This window comes from Mobula hypostoma, chromosome X2 (genome assembly GCF_963921235.1).
Source record: "Mobula hypostoma chromosome X2, sMobHyp1.1, whole genome shotgun sequence".
Lineage (NCBI taxonomy): Eukaryota > Metazoa > Chordata > Chondrichthyes > Myliobatiformes > Myliobatidae > Mobula > Mobula hypostoma.
The window spans coordinates 45848256-45866243 of record NC_086129.1 but is presented as its reverse complement, the minus strand read 5'-3'; the positions used below and the strand labels follow the sequence as shown (position 1 = coordinate 45866243).

The 17988-nt window shown below is 44.1% G+C and overlaps 1 protein-coding gene across 1 annotated transcript in view; it reads right to left on the bottom strand.

Annotated features, from left to right (window-relative positions):
* dscaml1 (Down syndrome cell adhesion molecule like 1) overlaps positions 1–17988 on the bottom strand; it is a 786587-nt gene that overhangs the window by 163187 nt on the left and 605412 nt on the right. Inside the window, exons 18-19 of the mRNA XM_063038255.1 lie at positions 9415–9561; positions 7507–7662 (exon numbers count right to left, since the gene is read on the bottom strand). Of these exons, the coding sequence (XP_062894325.1) occupies positions 7507–7662; positions 9415–9561 (303 nt within the window). The remainder of the gene's footprint in view (positions 1–7506; positions 7663–9414; positions 9562–17988) is intronic.

Below are 17988 nucleotides of genomic sequence, written 5' to 3'. Positions count from 1 at the left end.
GGCTCAGGGACAGGAATGGTTACTTCAAGTGCCAGGCTTCAGATGTTTCAGAAAGGACAGGGAGGGAAGCTAAAGAGGTGGGAGTGTGGCAGTGTTGATCAGAGATACTGTCACGGCTGCAGAAAAGGTGGACGCCATGGAGGGGTTGTCTACGGAGTCTCTGTGGGTGGAAGTTAGAAACAGGAAGGGGTCAATAACGTTACTGGGTGTCTTTTTATAGACCACCCAACAGTAACAGGGATATCGAGGAGCAGATAGGGAAACAGATCCTGGAAAGGTGTAATAATAACAGAGTTGTCGTGATGGGAGATTTTAATTTCCCAAATATTGATTGGCATAGTATGATTAGGAATAATCAGCGTGACTTTGTCAAAGGCAGGTCATGCCTTACAAGCCTGATTGAATTTTTGAGGATGTGATTAACACATTGATGAAGGTAGAGCAGTAGATGTAGTGTATATGGATTTCAACAAGGCATTTGATAAGGTACCCCATGCAAGGCTGATTGAGAAAGTAAGGAGACATGGGATCCAATGGGACCATGCTTTGTGAATCCAGAACTGGCTTGCCCACAGAAAGCAAAGAGTGGTTGTAGACGGGTCATATTCTGCATGGAGGTCAGTCACCAGTGGTGTGCCTCAGGGATCTGTTCTGCGACCTCTACTCTTTGTGATTTTTATAAATGACCTGGATGAAGAAGTGGAGGGATGGGTTAGTAAATTTGCTGATGACACAAAGGTTGGAGGTGTTGTGGATAGTGTGGAGGGCTGTCAGAGGTCAGCGGGACATTGATAGGATGCAAAACCAGGCTGAGAAGTGGCAGATGGAGTTCAACCCAGATAAGTGTGAGGTGGTTCATTTTGGTAGGTCAAATATGATGGCAGAATATAGTATTAATGGTAAGACTCTTGGCAGTGTGGAGGATCAGAGTGATCTTGGGGTCCGAGTCCATAGGACACTCAAAGCTGCTCCGCAGGTTGTCTCTGTGGTTAGGAAGGCATACGGTGCATTGGCCTTCATCAACTGTGGGATTGAGTTTAGGAGCCGAGAGGTAATGTTGCAGCTATATAGGACCCTGGTCAGATCCTACTTGGAGTACTGTGCTCAATTCTGGTCACCTCACTACAGCAAGGATGTGGAAACCATAGAAAGGGTGCAGAGGACATTTACAAGGATATTGCTTTGATTGGGGAACATGCCTTATGAGAATAGGTTGAGTGAACTCGGCCTTTTCTCCTTGGAGTGACGGAGGATGACAGGTGACTTGATAGAGGTGTATAAGATGATGAGAGGCATTGATCGTGTGGATAGTCAGAGGCTTTTCCCCAGGGTTGAAATGGCTAACATGAGAGGGCATATTTTTAAGGTGCTTGGAAGTAGGTATGGAGGAGATGTCAGGGGTATATTTTTTACGCAGAGTGATGAGTGCGTGGAATGGGCTGCCGGTGACGGTGGTGGAGGCGGAAACGATGGGGTCTTTTCAGAGACTCCTGGATAGGTACATGGAGTTTAGAAAAATAGAGGATTATTTTTAATATAATTTCTAAGGTAGGGACACAAAAAGGGTCTGTATTGTGCTGTAGGCTTTCTATGTTTCTATTTCGCTGAACTCTAAACTGCTTACAGTCTCAGGTCTGCTTCATCTACTTGCAACTTTTTATGCCTGCTTATTAGAGCTAATACAGACCTTAATTTCCTCTGTGTGTCATAGCTGGGTCACCTTTTCTTCTGTATTTTTGCTCCCAAAAGGAAAGCAGTGTGCTTTGTCCCCTGCTCTACTCACTTTACACTTATGACTGTGAGGCTAAATACAGCTCCAATGCCATATTTAAGTTTGCTGGTGGCACCACTGTTGTGAACTGAATCAAAGGTGGTGATGAATTAGCATACAGTAGGGAGATTGTAAATCTGTCTGAATGATGCCACAACAACAACCTCTCACACAATGTAAGCAAGATTAATGAACTGATTTCAGGAGAGGGAAGCCAGTGGTCCATGAGCCAGTCCTCACTGGAGGATCAAAGATGCAGAGGATTAGCAATTTTAAATTTCTAGGTGCTTTGTTCAGGCTCTTGAACCAAAGGGGATAACTTCACTCAACTTCACTTGCTCCATCATTGAAATGTTCCCACAACTTCTGGACTCACTTTCAAGGGCTCTTTATCACATGTTCTCAATATTTATTACTTTTTATTTATATTAGCATTTTCACAGTTTGTTGTTTTCTGTACTCTGGCTAAACGTTCTAGCTGGGTGTCTTTCATTGATTCTGTTATAGTTCATATTCTATAGATTTGCTGAGTATGCCCACAAGAAAATTAATCTCAAGATTGTGTATGGTGACATATTTGTACTTTGATAATAAAATTTACTTTGAACTTTGAATTAGGTTTATTATCACTGGCATATGTCATGAAATTTCTTGTTGCAGTTTTGGCATTCACTGCACAACTGTTAACCATTGTCAGTCCACTGCCGTGCTTTTAAATGAAGCTCCCATTCCACAGATGGCTTTGAGTAAGGTTAGCCCAACTAGAGTGCTTAAAACCTTTAGGCTTGCTCCTCATTGATAAGGCAGCTAAAGATTGGCCAGTCAAAACCTCCAACTGAGGGAATAAATAAAAGCTGGACTGTACCTGCATCTGTCGTTATGAACATCCACAGAAGGGAAAAAGATAAATGGACTATTCCATCCTTCTGCGCATCAATGCCCAAAGTCAAAGGAAATTTACTATCAAAGTACAAATATGTCACTCTCTCTCTGGCTATCCATCTCATAGGATGATGATGGTTCCTTTCAGTCAGTTAGTGGGGTGGTACCCCACTCCCCAGAAAGGAACAGCATGTGTGTGAGTGGATTTTAGGTGAGTAGGGGGTTGCACAGGTCCAGACCCACCTTCTCGACATCCCCTCCCGGATCCAGCGGCACGGTGGGGTCCAAGATGGCTGGGGGAAGTTCTGTTGCAGTGAACGGCCAGACCACGCTTCGGTGCAAGGGATGCCCTTTCCGCGCTTCACGGCACGTGTTTGCTAGATGGCCGTTGACCCGACGAGAGGGTTCATCCGCCCTTTGACAGGTCTTGTTTTTCATCCTGCAGGGTGTCTAGGGGGAGCCGGTTTAGTCGCCGACCACCCGACTATGCGACAGGTAGTACTGGGTTACATGGTACCAGTAGCACTCAGGCGAGTGACCTGACCAAAAAATATGTCACTATATACTACCGTGAGACTCATTTTCTTGCAGGTATTTACAGGAAAATAAATAAATACATTAGAATTTATGAACTATACATAAACAAAGACTGATAAACAACCAATGCGCAAAAGAAGACAAATTGTGCAAAAAAAAGATGGTAATATTGAGAACACGAGTAGTAGAGTCATTAAAAGTGAGTCTGTAGACTGTGAAGTCAATTCAGTGTTGAGGTGAGTGAAGTTATCAACGCCGGTTCAGGACCCTGATGGATGTTGGGTGATAGCTGTTCCTGAACCTGGTGGTGTCAGACCTAAGGCTCCTGTATCTCCTGTCCGATGGTAGTAGCAAGAAGAGAGCATGTGCTGGATGGTGGGGGTCCTTGATAATAGATACTGCTTTCTTGTGGCAGCATCCCTTGTAAGTATACTCAGTGATGAGGAGTGCTTTTCCTGTGATGGACTGGCAACAATGAATACCCTTTGAGGCAAAGAGAACAGCAGTTGCTGGAATCTGGAGTACCACAAACGTTAATGGAGGAACTCAACATTGAGTGTGTTGCTGCATGAAATGCCTTTCCATTACTTTATACTTGTGCTCATATTTGCCGGCTGGTGGCATAGTGGCATCAGCGCCGGACTTTGGAGCGAAGGCTCCCGAGTTCGAATCCAGCCAGCTCCCTTGCACGCTTTCCATCTGTGCTGGGTTGAGCGCTGAGCTAGCGACTTGGTCTCGTAAAAATAAGAAAGCCTGCTAAAAAAAAAAATGCCGTCATGACGGCGTCCCAATGATTCCACCCAGAGTTAAGGGCTTTCTTCTTCTTCTTCAGCTTCCTCTAATATGATCAATGCAACCTACTTCAATCTGTTACTTGTATAGTGGTGTGCCCTATGTACATAGAACCAAACTTAAACATGTGCTATATGTGCATGAAGATAATGTTTAATAAGGAGGCATGGTAGCATTGTACGAGGGGTGATTGATAAGTTCATGGCCTAAGGTAGAAGGAGTCAATTTTAGAAAACCTAGGCACATTTATTTTTCCTACATTTACACACTTAGTCCAGTGGTCGTGGAGCATACGGATCCCTTCTTTGTAGAAGTCGGTGCCTTAGACCTCCAGCAGTGGTCCACAGCAGCAGTGATTTATAAGTTTGTGGCCTAAGGCAGAAGGAGATGAGTTATTAACTTCAAGCTTCCTGCATAATCAGTCAAAGAGTTGAACTGCATGTGCATGTAACGAGAGCAGTATAACACATCTCCTTCTACCCTAGGCCATGAACTTATCAATCACCGCTGCTGTGGACCACTTTATGGAGGTCCAAGACTTCGACTTCTACAAAGAAGGGATCCATATGCTCCACGGCCACTGGACTAAGTGTGTAAATGTAGGAGGGGACTACGTTGAAAAATAATTGTGCTAGGTTTTCTAAAATTGACACCTTCTATCTTAGGCCACAAACTTATCAATCACCCCTTGTATGTAGAGTTTGTACATTTTTCCCATTTGGGTCTCCTCCAGGTGTTTCAGATTCCACCCCCCACCCCCCACATTCCAAAGATGTATGGGTTAGGGCTAATAAACATTGGTGCTGGAAGTGTTGTGACATTTGTGGGCTGCCCAGAGCATTTCTTGCTGATTGATTTGACACAAGCAATACATTTCACACATGTGACAAATAAGGCTAAACTTTAATCTTTATAGAAGATTTATTGGGGTTGGAAGGAATGGGAGAATAGGCAAGATCAAATATTAGTGGTGACTATCAAATTTTGAGCACTTGCAGGATCTCTGTTTCCATAATACTAAGACTATCATCTCAGTATAAAGGATATTTTTGTACAGTTGTTGACCAGCAACACAATTGCTACAATTCCTGAAAGGAAAATACCTACAAAAATGCATGTCCCTGTCAGGCATTATTGCAGGAGCAGCAAAAACAGATCCACATCAAATATTCCTAACAACAAGAAGAGTTTGAATACAGTGCAAACAAATAATATTGAGGATACTGGAAATCTGAATGTCCCACCATAAGAACTTAAATCAATAAACCATCTTGGAGACTGAGATATAGGAGCATAAATAAATTCTAGGATCATTTGCAGACATTTTATGTTTGTCAAAGACAACTGGAAATTTGGGTTGCTATGGAGAGAGCCAAAAGGAGTGTTACCACTGTAGTGATAACATACCATTACATTGTCACAGCAACATACACGATGATGTAACCCATTAAACTCTGAACCAACCATGAGCAACCATGAACGAGAACAATTCTGTAGGAAGCAATCGTTGAAATAAGGATATCACAAACAAATACAAACACTGTAATTAATATCAAGCTTTTCTTACTACCGTAAGCTAGAAGAGAGTGATCCTAGTCCGGGAGAATACAAGTCGAAAGATGCAGACTTTGAGTGATTATTAGTTTGGCTGACTGATTGGTGAAAAGAAAACTCTAGCAAAGATTGGTAAATACATAAATCACTTGTGTGGGGGAAACTGTCGAGACAGGTATTATAGAGGGAAGAAGGGGGTTATATTCCCAGAAAACCATCTCCATGTCACGATTTTCTGTAATTCAAAGTAACATCATCTGCACACGCAACAAGAAAAGCGAACTAAAATTAAAATAAAACCTGACATAATTTCCATGAGAGCGAATTTGTATTCTGTATCTCAGCTATTTTAGTAGCAATTGATCGGATAGTTAAGAACGTGCATCATGTGTTCATCATTCGGGGGGGATTAATTTTGAGAACCTTGAGGTGATATTGCAGCTCTATAAAACTCTGGTTAGACCACACTTGGAATATTGTGTTCGGTTCTAGTTGCCTCATTATAGGAAGGATATGATAGCTTCAGAGAGGGTGCAGAGGAAATTTGCCAGGATGCTATCTGGATTAGAGAGCATGTCTTATGAGGATAGGTTGAGCGAACTAGGACTTTTCTCTTTGGAGTGAAGGAGGATGGGAGCTGACTTGATAGAAGAGTACAAGATAATAAGAGGCATAAATCGAATGGACAGCCAGAGACATTTTCCAAGCGCAGAAGTGGCTAATATGAGGAGGCATAATTTTAAGGTGATTGAAGGAAAGTATAGAGGGGAAGTCAGAAGTAGTTTTTTTTACACAGCGTGTAGCAAGTGCATGAAATACCTTGGCAGGGGTGATAGTAGAGGAAGATACATTAGGGAGGTTGAAGTAATTCTTCAACAGGAACATTGATGATAGAAAAATGGAGATCCAAGAGGAACACAATCTTGTCATTGGGTTTGGAAGCTGCATGCCTCAATGGCCCAGAGAGCTATGTTGGCTGGAGTCAGGGCTTTATGCTTTGACTCTTGGTGGGGTCACCCATGTCAAACAGGTCAAAGGGTAGAGGAAAGACTAAGAGTGGTCCACCGGTCCTCCAGGTTCGGGGGTTCAGCTCAGGGCTAAGAACTCTGACCTGTAAAACAAAATTATTACGGAAGCAGCAATGAAGAATCTTCCTACACATGAAGATGGACGACCTTCATTGCGACCCTAAATGCCAGTAGCGTAATGGGCAGTAAATGTGAAATAGAAGGGTTAGATTGATCCTAGAATAGGTTAAATGATTGGCACGACATTGTGGACCAAATGGCCCGTACTGTGTTGTAATATTCTACTTTCCTATGTTTTATTTGTGAATTACATAGGGGAAATTCTGGTAACTGAACCGCTGTAACACAGAGGTAGCATGTATCTGTGCGTAAATGCTCAAGTTTACTGACTCCTTATCAATACATAATGTAGGAAATGAGAAAGTCTTATTTAATTCATACATCAAGTGTTGAGTCAGCAAAATTGTCACTCTGTTCCTGGGCTTGACCAGTTTATGCGGTTTAGTGATAGAATCATCAGGTCATAGAACACTACGGACACAGAAACACATCCTTTGGTCCATCTAATCTGAGCTGAAATATTATCCTAGTCCCATTGACAAACACCTGAACCATAGCCCTCCATACCCCTCCTAACCACATACTCTCCAAATTTCTCTCAAATGTTTGAAATTGAACCTGCATTCATCACTTCTGCAGGCAGCTCGTTCCACTCTCACCACCTTCTGAGGTAAGAAATTCCCCTTGATTTCACCTTTCACCCTTAACCGATGACCTTTAGTTCTAGTCTCACCCAACCTGAGGGGAAAATGCTTGCATTTACAATATCTGTACCCCACAAATCTCCTCTCAATCTCCAATGCTAGTGTTAGCAACATCACTCATAACCTGAAGGAGGAAACTCGCTCGAATGTTACAGAGAAGGAAAGAAAGGATTCTTACTGTCTTCTTTCGTCTGTGCATAGATCACCAGGCTGCGTACGCCATCCCCTGCCTGAGTGAAGGCTAGCACCTGGACGCTGTAATTGGTGAACTTCTCCAGGCCTCTCAGCTCTACTTGTGAGTCCATCGTGGTGATGTTCTGCATCTCTCCCCAGTCTGCACCAACACAAGATGGGGAAAAGTCACTCAACACCTGCTGCAGGCATTTTGTTTGTATTACCTCCATCAGGGAAGAGGCTACACCAGGACCTCCAGAATCAAAAGCAGTTACTTCCCTCAAGTCACCAGGCTGATCAACACCTCGGCTACCCATTTTTATTTTACAAAACTACGGATGTCTATTCACTCAAAAAATACACAAATACAATCTTTAGGGATTTACAAGACTGCTCACAATTTCAAATTATAATATGGTTACTGCTATCTATAAAATGCTCTGGGGTGGGGGAGCACACTGTTCTGATAATACCCAATGGCCCCTCTCCAAAGATACCCTAGCAGGGACATAAGGCTGGAAGAAGGGCAAGCAGTTGGCTCGAGCAGATCCCTCAACTGCCCGTTGCCTGGATCTGTGAATGACCATTTTGGCCAGGTCCAGGAGTAAGTCATACCTTCACCCATTTAGCTACCCCACCACCCCACACTGTCATTTTATGTACAGACAATCAATCTAGATATATAAGCTAATCTTATGAATAGTCGGCCACACTCAACAGTTATTTGTACACTGTGTTTTATAAGATTGCTTTTGTATTTATAATTACTGTGTTCCTTATGTTTATTGTGTTTTTTTTAATGCTGCATCAGACTGGAGTAACAACGACTTCCTTCTCCTTTATACTCGTGTACAGAAGAATGACAATAAACTATCTTGAAACTTGAATTGGGAAGTAAGGTGATATTTGAGTTGAGGCCAGGGGAATCAAAGACCCATCCATATGCAGGTTGTTATTCTATGTAATATTTCATTTCAAAAATAAAATGTATTCATAATAATAAATCTAGGAACTGCAATACCATCTGTACATGCCTTTCTCTTTATTTGTAGTGTCATCCACTCAAAACGTTCCATTTACTAAACATGTGTCATTCATCAGCAACACACACAAAATGCTGGAGGAACTCAGCAGGCCAGGCAGCATCTATGGAAAAGAATAAACAGTCGATGTTTCGGGCCAAGACCCTTCTTCAGACTATTCAAAAGTTGTTTGTTTATTCATTTTCATAGATGCTGCCTGACTTGGTGAGCTCCTCCAACATTTTGCATGTGTTTTGCTCAAGATATCTAGCAACTCGTGCCTAGTGTCATTCACAAAACACCAATCAAGTGTTTACAGGGCAGTTAGACAGGAGCCAGCCCCTCAGAGTACAGTGGCAGCAAAACCTTCAAGTGCAGTCTTTGCAGTGCAACCCTCACCATACACTCCCATAGCCCGCACTGTGTCCGCCAGTAGCATTCACTTATGGATATCTCATTGCAATGGAAGACTTAATTCATTTCAGGCAGACTAAAGTGTGCTTTTCACCAAATTGATGATCCTCTAGCAGCAGTTGATGTTTTCAGGGTCCTGATTGGAATGATGTTGCCAAAGTACAGTACAGATCTCCAACATGCCAACAGTTATGGGGTATGGAGGTGGTGTGCAAGGCCTGATGCACGTTGAAGGATTAAGGTAGGGGTTCCCAACCATTTTTTATGCCATGGACCAATACCATTCAGCAAGGGGTCCATGGACCACAGGGTGGGATTAAAGGAAGCTTCATTCTGATATCTAAATGTACTTTGTATGAGCCGGCAGTACTTGTCTCCAGCTCTGGATACCTCAATTTTGTATGCACAAGCATGAAAGAAAATAGATATATAGGCATTTTAAATGTTCAGCTGAAGATTAGGACCAAGAAACTAACCTCCATCTTGGTGCACAGACCAGTAAATGACACGGAAACCTTTCAATACTCCATTCAAAGTACTACGTGGAGGTGGTGACCAAACAATAGTGACGACATCCGATGAGATGGACACAGCCTTCACGTTGTCTGGAGGTTGGCTGGGAACTGAGAGAGAGAGCAAAATGACAAATGATAATTCAAAGCAAACCTTGTCAATGTTACAAACCAAAGTAATCGTCATTAAACAAACAGGAACTCTGCTCCTGCTTTAACTTCTATACATCAGCTGTGGCAGCAGTGCAGCAGTCAAAACTTTGAACCATCTTAATAGATTTCTTTCTAAAATGAAATCAATGCAATCTAACCATCACCAAACAATAAGGAATTCATGACAATCACCCAAATGAACAACATCCCTTTATCAGGGGTCATGAAGTGCATGAAGTTACCATTACTAGAGAGAAGAGTCTTTGGAAACTGAAGGGTCTGAAAGTAGATAAGTCACCTGGACCAGATGGTGTACGCTCCAGGGTTCTGAAAGAGGTCGCTGAAGAGATTGTGGAAGCATTAGTACTGATCTTTCAAGAATGATTCTGTAAGACTGAAAAATTGGAAATGTCACTCCACTCTTCAAGAAGGGAGAGTGGCAGAAGAAAGGAAACTATAGGCCAGTTAGTCTGACCTCAGTGTTGGGAAGATGTTGGAATCAATTATTATGGACGAGCTCTCAGGGTACTTGGAGGCACATGATAAAATAGGCCATAGCCAGCATGGTTTCCTCAAGGGAAAATCTTACCTGACAAATCTGTTGGAATTCTTTGAAGAAATAACAAACAGGGTAGACAAAAGAGAATCAGTTAATGCTGTGTACTTGGATTTTCAGAAGGTCTTTGACAAGGTGCCACGCATGAAGCTGCTTAACAAGCTACGAGCTCATGGTATTACAGGGAAGATTCTGGCATGGATAAAGCAGTGGCTGATTGGCAGGAGTGGGAATAAAGGAAGCCTCTTCTGACTGGCTGCTAGTGACTAGTGGTGTTCTATAGGGGTCTGTGTCAGGACTGATTCTTTTTATGTTTTATCTCAATGATTTAGATGATGGAATTGATGGCTTTGCTGCAAAGTTTGCGGGTTATATGAAGATAGGTGGAAGGGCAGGTAGTTTTCAGGAAATAGAGAGGCTACAGAAGGACTTAGACAGATTATGAAGAAGCCACACACACAAAATACTGGTGAACACAGCAGGCCAGGCAGCATCTATAGGAAGAGGTACAGTCGACGTTTCGGGCGACTAACTGAAAGAAGAGATAGTAAGATATTTGAAAGTGGGAGGGGGAGGGGGAGATCCAAAATGATAGGAGAAGACAGGAGGGGGAGGGATGGAGCCAAGAGCTGGACAGGTGATTGACAAAAGGGATACGAGAGGATCATGGGACAGGAGGTCCGGGGAGAAAGACAACGTGGAGGGGAACCCAGAGGATCGGCAAGGGGTATAGTCAGAGGGACAGAGGGAGAAAAAGGAGAGAGAGAGGGAAAGAATGTGTGTATAAAAATAAATAACGGATAGGGTACGAGGGGGAGGTGGGGCATTAGCGGAAGTTAGAGAAGTCAATGTTCATGCCATCAGGTTGGAGGCTACCCAGACGGAATATAAGGTGTTGTTCCTCCACCCTGAGTGTGGCTTCATCTTGACAGCAGAGGAGGCCGTGGATAGACATGTCAGAATGGGAATGGGACGTAGAATTAAAATGTGTAGCCACTGGGAGATCCTGCTTTCTCTGGCGGACAGAGTGTAGGTGTTAGCGAAACGGTCTCCCAGCCTGCGTCGGGTCTCGCCAAAATATAGAAGGCTGCTTCGGGAGCACCAGACACAGTATATCACCCCAGCTGACTCACAGGTGAAGTGTCGCCTCACCTGGAAGGACTGTCTGGGGCCCTGAATGGAGGTGAGGGAGGAAGTGTAAGGGCATGTGTAGCACTTGTTCCGCTTACAAGGATAAGTGCCGGGAGGGAGATCGGTGGCAAGGGATGGGGGGGGACAAATGGACAAGGGAGTCGCATTGGGAGCAATCTCTGTGGAAAGCAGAAAGGGGAGAGGAGGGAAAGATGTGCTTAGTGGTGGGATCACTCCAGCTCTTAGCTCCATCCCTCCCCCTCCTGTCTTCTCCTATCATTTCAGATCTCCCCCTCCCCCTCCCACTTTCAAATCTCTTACTATCTCTTCTTTCAGTTAGTCCTGACGAAGGGTTTCGGCCCGAAACGTCAACTGTACCTCTTCCTAGAGATGCTGCCTGGCCTGCTGTGTTCACCAGCAATTTGTGTCTGTTGCTTGAATTTCCAGCATCTGCAGATTTCTTTGTGTTTGTGAGATTATGAAGAAGAATGGGCAAAGAAATGGCAGATGGAATAAAGTGTCAGGAAGTGTATGATCATGCACTTTGGTAGAAGAAATGAAAGGGTGGACTATTTTCCAAATGGAGAGAAATAACAAAAAACAGAGGCTGATATATTTTCTCTCTCAACCCCATTCTCCTGTCTTAACCCCATAATCTCTGACATCCTGACTAATCAAGAACCTATCAACCTCCACTTTAAATATACCCAATGACTTGGCCTTCACAGCAGATCGTAACAATGAATTCCACAGATTGACCTGCTTCTGGCTAAAGAAATTGCTCCTTAACTTTGTTCTAAAGGGACATCCTCATATTCTGAGGTTCTGCTCTCTGGTCCTAGACTCCCCAAGTAAAGGAAACATCCTCTGCACGTCGACTCTATCTAGGCCTTTCAATATTTGGTAGGTTTCAATGAGATCCCCCTCATTCTTCTAAATCCCAGTGGGTACAGGTTGAGAGCCATCAAATTCTCCTCATATTTCATTCACAGGATAATTCTTGCTAACCTCCTCTGGACCCTGGGTCATATGGGAGCTGATACGGTAATCTGAGGAGAACAGAAGTGAGGGTGGGGGTAATCATTAATATTTAAGAGCTTGCTTGGAAGAAGCTCCTTTGGTGTGCAAGGCAATACCTATTATAGCTTCCTGTGTGTTATATAACTCTGTGCAACAGAAGTCAAACATTCTGAATGTTAAAAGGCCCGAACAGATTAGATATGGCAAAGTTACTTCCCATGGTAGGGGATTCTAGGAAAAGAGGGCATGACTTCAGGATTGAAGGACATCCTTTTAGAACTGAGATGTGGAGAAATTACTTTAGTCAGAGGGTGGTAAATCTGTGGAATTTGTTGCCACGAGCGGCTGTGGAGGCCAAGTCACTGGGTGCATTTAAGACAGAGATAGATAGGTTCTTGATTAGCCAGGGCATCAAGGGGTATGGGGAGAAGGCAGGGGAGTGGGGATGACTGGAAGAATTGGATCAGCCCATGATTGAATGGCGGAGCAGACTCGATGGGCCAAATGGCCTACTTCTGCTCCTATATCTTATGGTCTTATGTTGTGCTGATGTCAATCTGCATGTCCAGCAGTCTATTTGTGTGTATGTGCATGTGGGAGTGTGTGTGTGCATGCGCGTGAGTATGTATGTGTGTGGATGCATGGGTATGCATGTGCCCGTGTGTTTGTGTGCATGTGTAGATGGTGTGTCTGTAGGTAGATGTGCATGTGGTGTGTGTGATGTGTACATTGTGTGTGCTAATGTGCATGTGTGTGCACATGCATTTGTGTGATTGCATGTGTGTGCATGTGTAGTGCATCCATATGTGTGCATGTCTGCCCAATGTGCATGTACAGCTGCATGTGTGGGTAACGCATTTGTGTGGTACCCAGAGGACCTGGAACAAAGAGTTGGGAAGTTTGAAGCATCCAGACGGACACTTGAATTGCCAAGGCACAGAAAGTGGTAAAGGGTAAAAGGGATCATTATAAATAGGGCTGGACTAGGCACCATGGGCTGAAGGGCCTGTACAAACGTACAACTGTGTGACTACTGCACCGGAAAATATGACAGATGTTTGCCAAAATTCAATTAGGTAAAGTCAGAAAACTTCCCACTGCTTCACAGAATTTCCTGACTGGCAGTGTGATGAACACATCTGAAGTTTGATACATGGAGTTTAGAAAAATAGAGGGCTATGGGTAACCCAAGGTAATTTCTAAAGTACGTACATGTTCAGCACAGCATTGTAGGCCGAAGGGCCTGTATTGTGCTGTAGGTTTTCTATGTTCTATGTCTCTTGTCACATTTTCAGAAAACTCCTATCTATCTATCTTCTGCAAATGGTCATTTTCTGCTCAGAATCACAGCATACGTGCATCTTTATATCCTCAATTTCTCCCTGTTGGAGGGATTGAAGAACTGTCCAGTTGCACGCCATCAACTTAAAAGACAGATGGTCACCAATATCGACACAGATGGTTTAATACAGGTTATCAACAGGTTTACATGCATGGTTGAATCAATTAATAACATTTGCCTGGCTGCAGGATACTGAGCCGAACGAGTTTGAATTGTCCATCACATTAAGGGCATCCTGATACAAAGCTCTCACAACTTGGTATTGTCCGGCATACAGTTGACAGATGTGACAGAGTTCTAAGGAGGTCTCTGTTTGACAGCTCTAACGATAAAGTGTACAACCTTTTCCTGTTTCTTCTGAAACCAATGAGAAACCATAAGACCATAAGGCAATAAGACACAGGAACAGTAGTAGGCTATTGAGTCTGCTCCACCATTCTATCACGACTAATTTATCATCCTTCTCAACCCCATTCTCCTGCCCTCTTCCCATTGATACCCAGGCCAATCAAGAACCTTTCAAACTCTACTTTAAATATACTCAAAGACTTGGCCTCCACAGCCATCTGTGGCAATGAATTCCACAGATTTACCACCCTTTGGCTAAAGTACAGTACTGTGCAAAAGTTTTAGGCACCCTAGATTTTTGATATAAATTTTGTTTTAGATGTTTATTTTTTGTCTTCTATAGTGTCAGTAGATAAGAGCAAATCTTAGATTTACAAACGTTAATTCTCAAAAATTAAATGGTATAGACAAATATTTGTGTTACATTAAAGAAAGTAAGATATTAAGTAATAGACCATTTATCAGATAAAAAACTTGATGACTTTGCAGGTATATAACCCAGTACATGATTAAACAGAGATAACAAGCAGGAGGCGAATGGTCAATGATATAATGAGTTGAATGAACTAAACAGAAATGGGTGGAGAAGGAATCAAACTGCACAAAGGACAACCAAACTAAAAAGGTGAGGGTGTGACGAAGGGTCTTCAAATCATCAATTCTTACACCATGGCAAAAGTGAGCAGAGCAACAAGACACAAGGTGGTCACCCTGCATTAGCAAGGTCTCTCCCAAGCAGAAATTTCATGGCAGACAGGAGTTTCGTTTCAAGATCAAAGGGATAATCTGCAAATGCTGGAAATCCAGGTAACACACACAAAATGCTGGAGGAGCTCAGCAGGCCAGGCAGCATTTATGGAAAAGAGTACAGTTGACGTTTTGGGCTGAGACCCTTCAGTGAGACTAGAGAAAAACATGAGGGGTCAGAATCAGAGGGGAGAGAGAAACACAAGGTGATAGGTAAAACCTGAAGCGAGAGGGTGAAGTAAAGAACTGGGAAGTTGATTGGTCAAAGAGATACAGGCTGGAGCAAGGGGCATCTGATAGGAGAGGACAGAAGGCCATGCAAGAAAGAAAAGGGGGAGGGGAAGCACCAGAGGGAGATCATGGACAGGCAAGGAGATAAAGTGACAGAGGGAAAAGGGGATGGGGAATAGAGAAAGGGGGGGGGCATTACTGGAAGTTAGAGAAATTGATGTTCATGCCATCAGGTTGGAGGCTACCCAGACGGAATATAAGGTGTTTTTCCTCCAACCTGAGTGTAGCCTCATCGCGACAATAAAGGACACCATGGATGGACTTGTCGGAATGGGAATGGGAAGTGGAATTAAAATGGATGGCCATTGAGAGACCCCACATTTTTTTGCAGACGGTGCATAAAGCAGTCGTCCAATCTACGTCTGGTAGAAAGATGTAACAGTTACTTATAAAAATGCCATCCCCACTTCTCTCAATTACTCTGTCTCCGCTGCATCTGCTCTCAGGATGAGGCTTTTCGTTCTAGAATGAAAGAGATGTCCTTCTTCTTCAAAGAAAAGGGCTTCTTCTCCTCCACCATCAACGCTACCCTCAATCGCAACTCTTCCATTTCGTGCACGTCTGCCCTCACTCTATCCTCCTGCCACCCCACCCAGGATAGGGTTCCTTTTGTCCTCACCTACCACCCCAACAGCCTCCACGTCCGGCAAATAATTTTCCGTAACGTCCGCCATCTCCAACAGGATCTCACCACCGAGCACATCTTTCCCTCCCACAAACTTTCTGCTTTCTGCAGGGATCGCCCCTTACGCAACTCCCTTTTCCATTCGTCCCTTCCCACTGATCCTCCTCCTGGCACTTATCCTTGCAAGCGGAACAAATGCTACACCTACCCCTACACCTCTTCCCTCACTAGCATTCAGGGCCCCAGACAGTCCTTCCAGGTGAGGCATCACTTGACCTGTGAGTCTGTTGGGGTCATATACGGTGTCAAGTCAAGTTTATTGTCATTTCAACCATCAGCTGCTGGTACAGTACACAGTAAAAATGAAACAACGTCCCTCCAGGACCCTGGTGCTACGTGAAACAACACAAAACTACACTAGACTATGTGAGACAGCACAAGGCTACACTAGACTACGTAAAACAACATAAAAACTACACTAGACTACAGACCTGCACAGGACTACATAAAGTGCACAAAACAGTGCAGGACAGTACAATAATTAATAAACATGACAACAGGCACAGTAGAGGACAAATTACAATATAATAATAAATGATGTAGATGTCAGTCTAGACTCTGGGTATTGAGGAGTCTGATGGCTGGGGGAAGAAACTGTTGCACAGTCTGGTCGTGAGAGCCCGAATGCTTCGGTACCTTTTGCCAGATGGCAGGAGGGAGAAGAGTTTGTGTGAGGGGTGCGTGGGGTCTTTCACAATACTGTTAGCTTTGCGGGTGCAGCGTGTGGTGTAAATGTCTGTGACGGCGGGAAGAGAGACCTCGATAATCTTCTCAGCTGACCTCACTATCCGCTGCAGGGTCTTGCGATCTGAGATGGTGCAATTCCCGAACCAGGCAGTGATGCAGCTGCTCGGGATGCTCTCAATACATCCTCTGTAGAACGTGGTGAGGATGGGGTTCCTGGTGTGGTCTCCTGTACATCAGTGAGATCTGACATAGACTGGGAGACCACTTCGCTGAGCACCTACGCTCCATCTACTAAAAAAAGCGGGATCTCCCAGTGGCCACCTGTTTTAATTCCACCTCCCATTCCCATCCCAATATGCCAGTCCATGGCCTCCTCTACTGTCATAATGAGGTCATACTCAGGGTGGAGGAGCAACACCTTATATTCCGTCTGGGTAGCCTCCTACCTGATGGCATGAACATCAATTTCTCGAACTTCCAGTAATGGCTCCCCTTCTCTATTCCCCATCTCCTTTCACCAATCAAGTGGTGGAGGCAGATACACTAGTGAAATTTAAGAGACTACTAGACAGGTATATGGAGGAATTTAAGGTGGGGGTTTATATGGGAGGCAGGGTTTGAGGGTCAGCACAACATTGTGGGCTGAAGGGCCTGTACTGTGCTGTACTATTCTATGTTCTGTGTTCTATGTAATCAACTTCGCAGCTCTTTACTTCACCCCTCCTCATCTCCCAGTTTCCCCTATCACATTGTGTTTCTTCCTCTCCTCCCCCCCACCTTCTAGCTCTGACACCTCATCTTGCTGAAGGGTCTCAGCCCGAAACATCTGCTACACTCTTGTTCATAGATGCTGCCTGGCCTGCTGAGTTCCTCCAGCATTTTGAGTGTGTTGTTAGGAGCTTCAAGATGTGCTGTCCAAGCTCTTTTGAAGAAGCACAAAGAAACTGTCAAGGTTGGGGACCAGAAATGCAGTGGTCAGCCACGGAAATGTAGTGCAGCAGATGAGAGATAAATCAAACTGACGTCCCTCCTCAATCGGAAGCAGTACAGCACTGCTATCAGCTCTGAACTCACAGAAACCACTGGAACCCAAGTACACCCCTCTCGAGTCCGGAGAAGTCTTGTCAGAAGTAGTCTTCATGGAAGAGTTGCTGCCAAAAAGCCATTTCCCTGAAGTGGAAACAAAGCCAAGAGACTCACGTACGCACAAAAACACAAGGACTGGGGTGCTGAACAACGGCAGCAGGTGCTCTGGACTGAAGAGTGTAAATGTTTGGCTCAAACAGGAGGCAGGTTGCCCGCAGAAGAGCTGGAGAGCACTACGTGGATGAGTGTCTGCAGCCAACAGTGAAGAACGGAGGAGGTTCCCTGCAGGTTCTGGGCTGCATTTCTCTAAATAGAGTTGGTGATCTGGTCAGAATTAATGGAATCCTCAATCCTCTCATCCATCACACAATACCATCAGGAGACATCTGATCTGTCCCAACTTCATTCTGCAGCAGGACAATGATCCCAAACACAGGGCCAAGGCCAAAGAACTACCTTCAGTGAAAAGAACAAGGATGGCAATAGATGGCA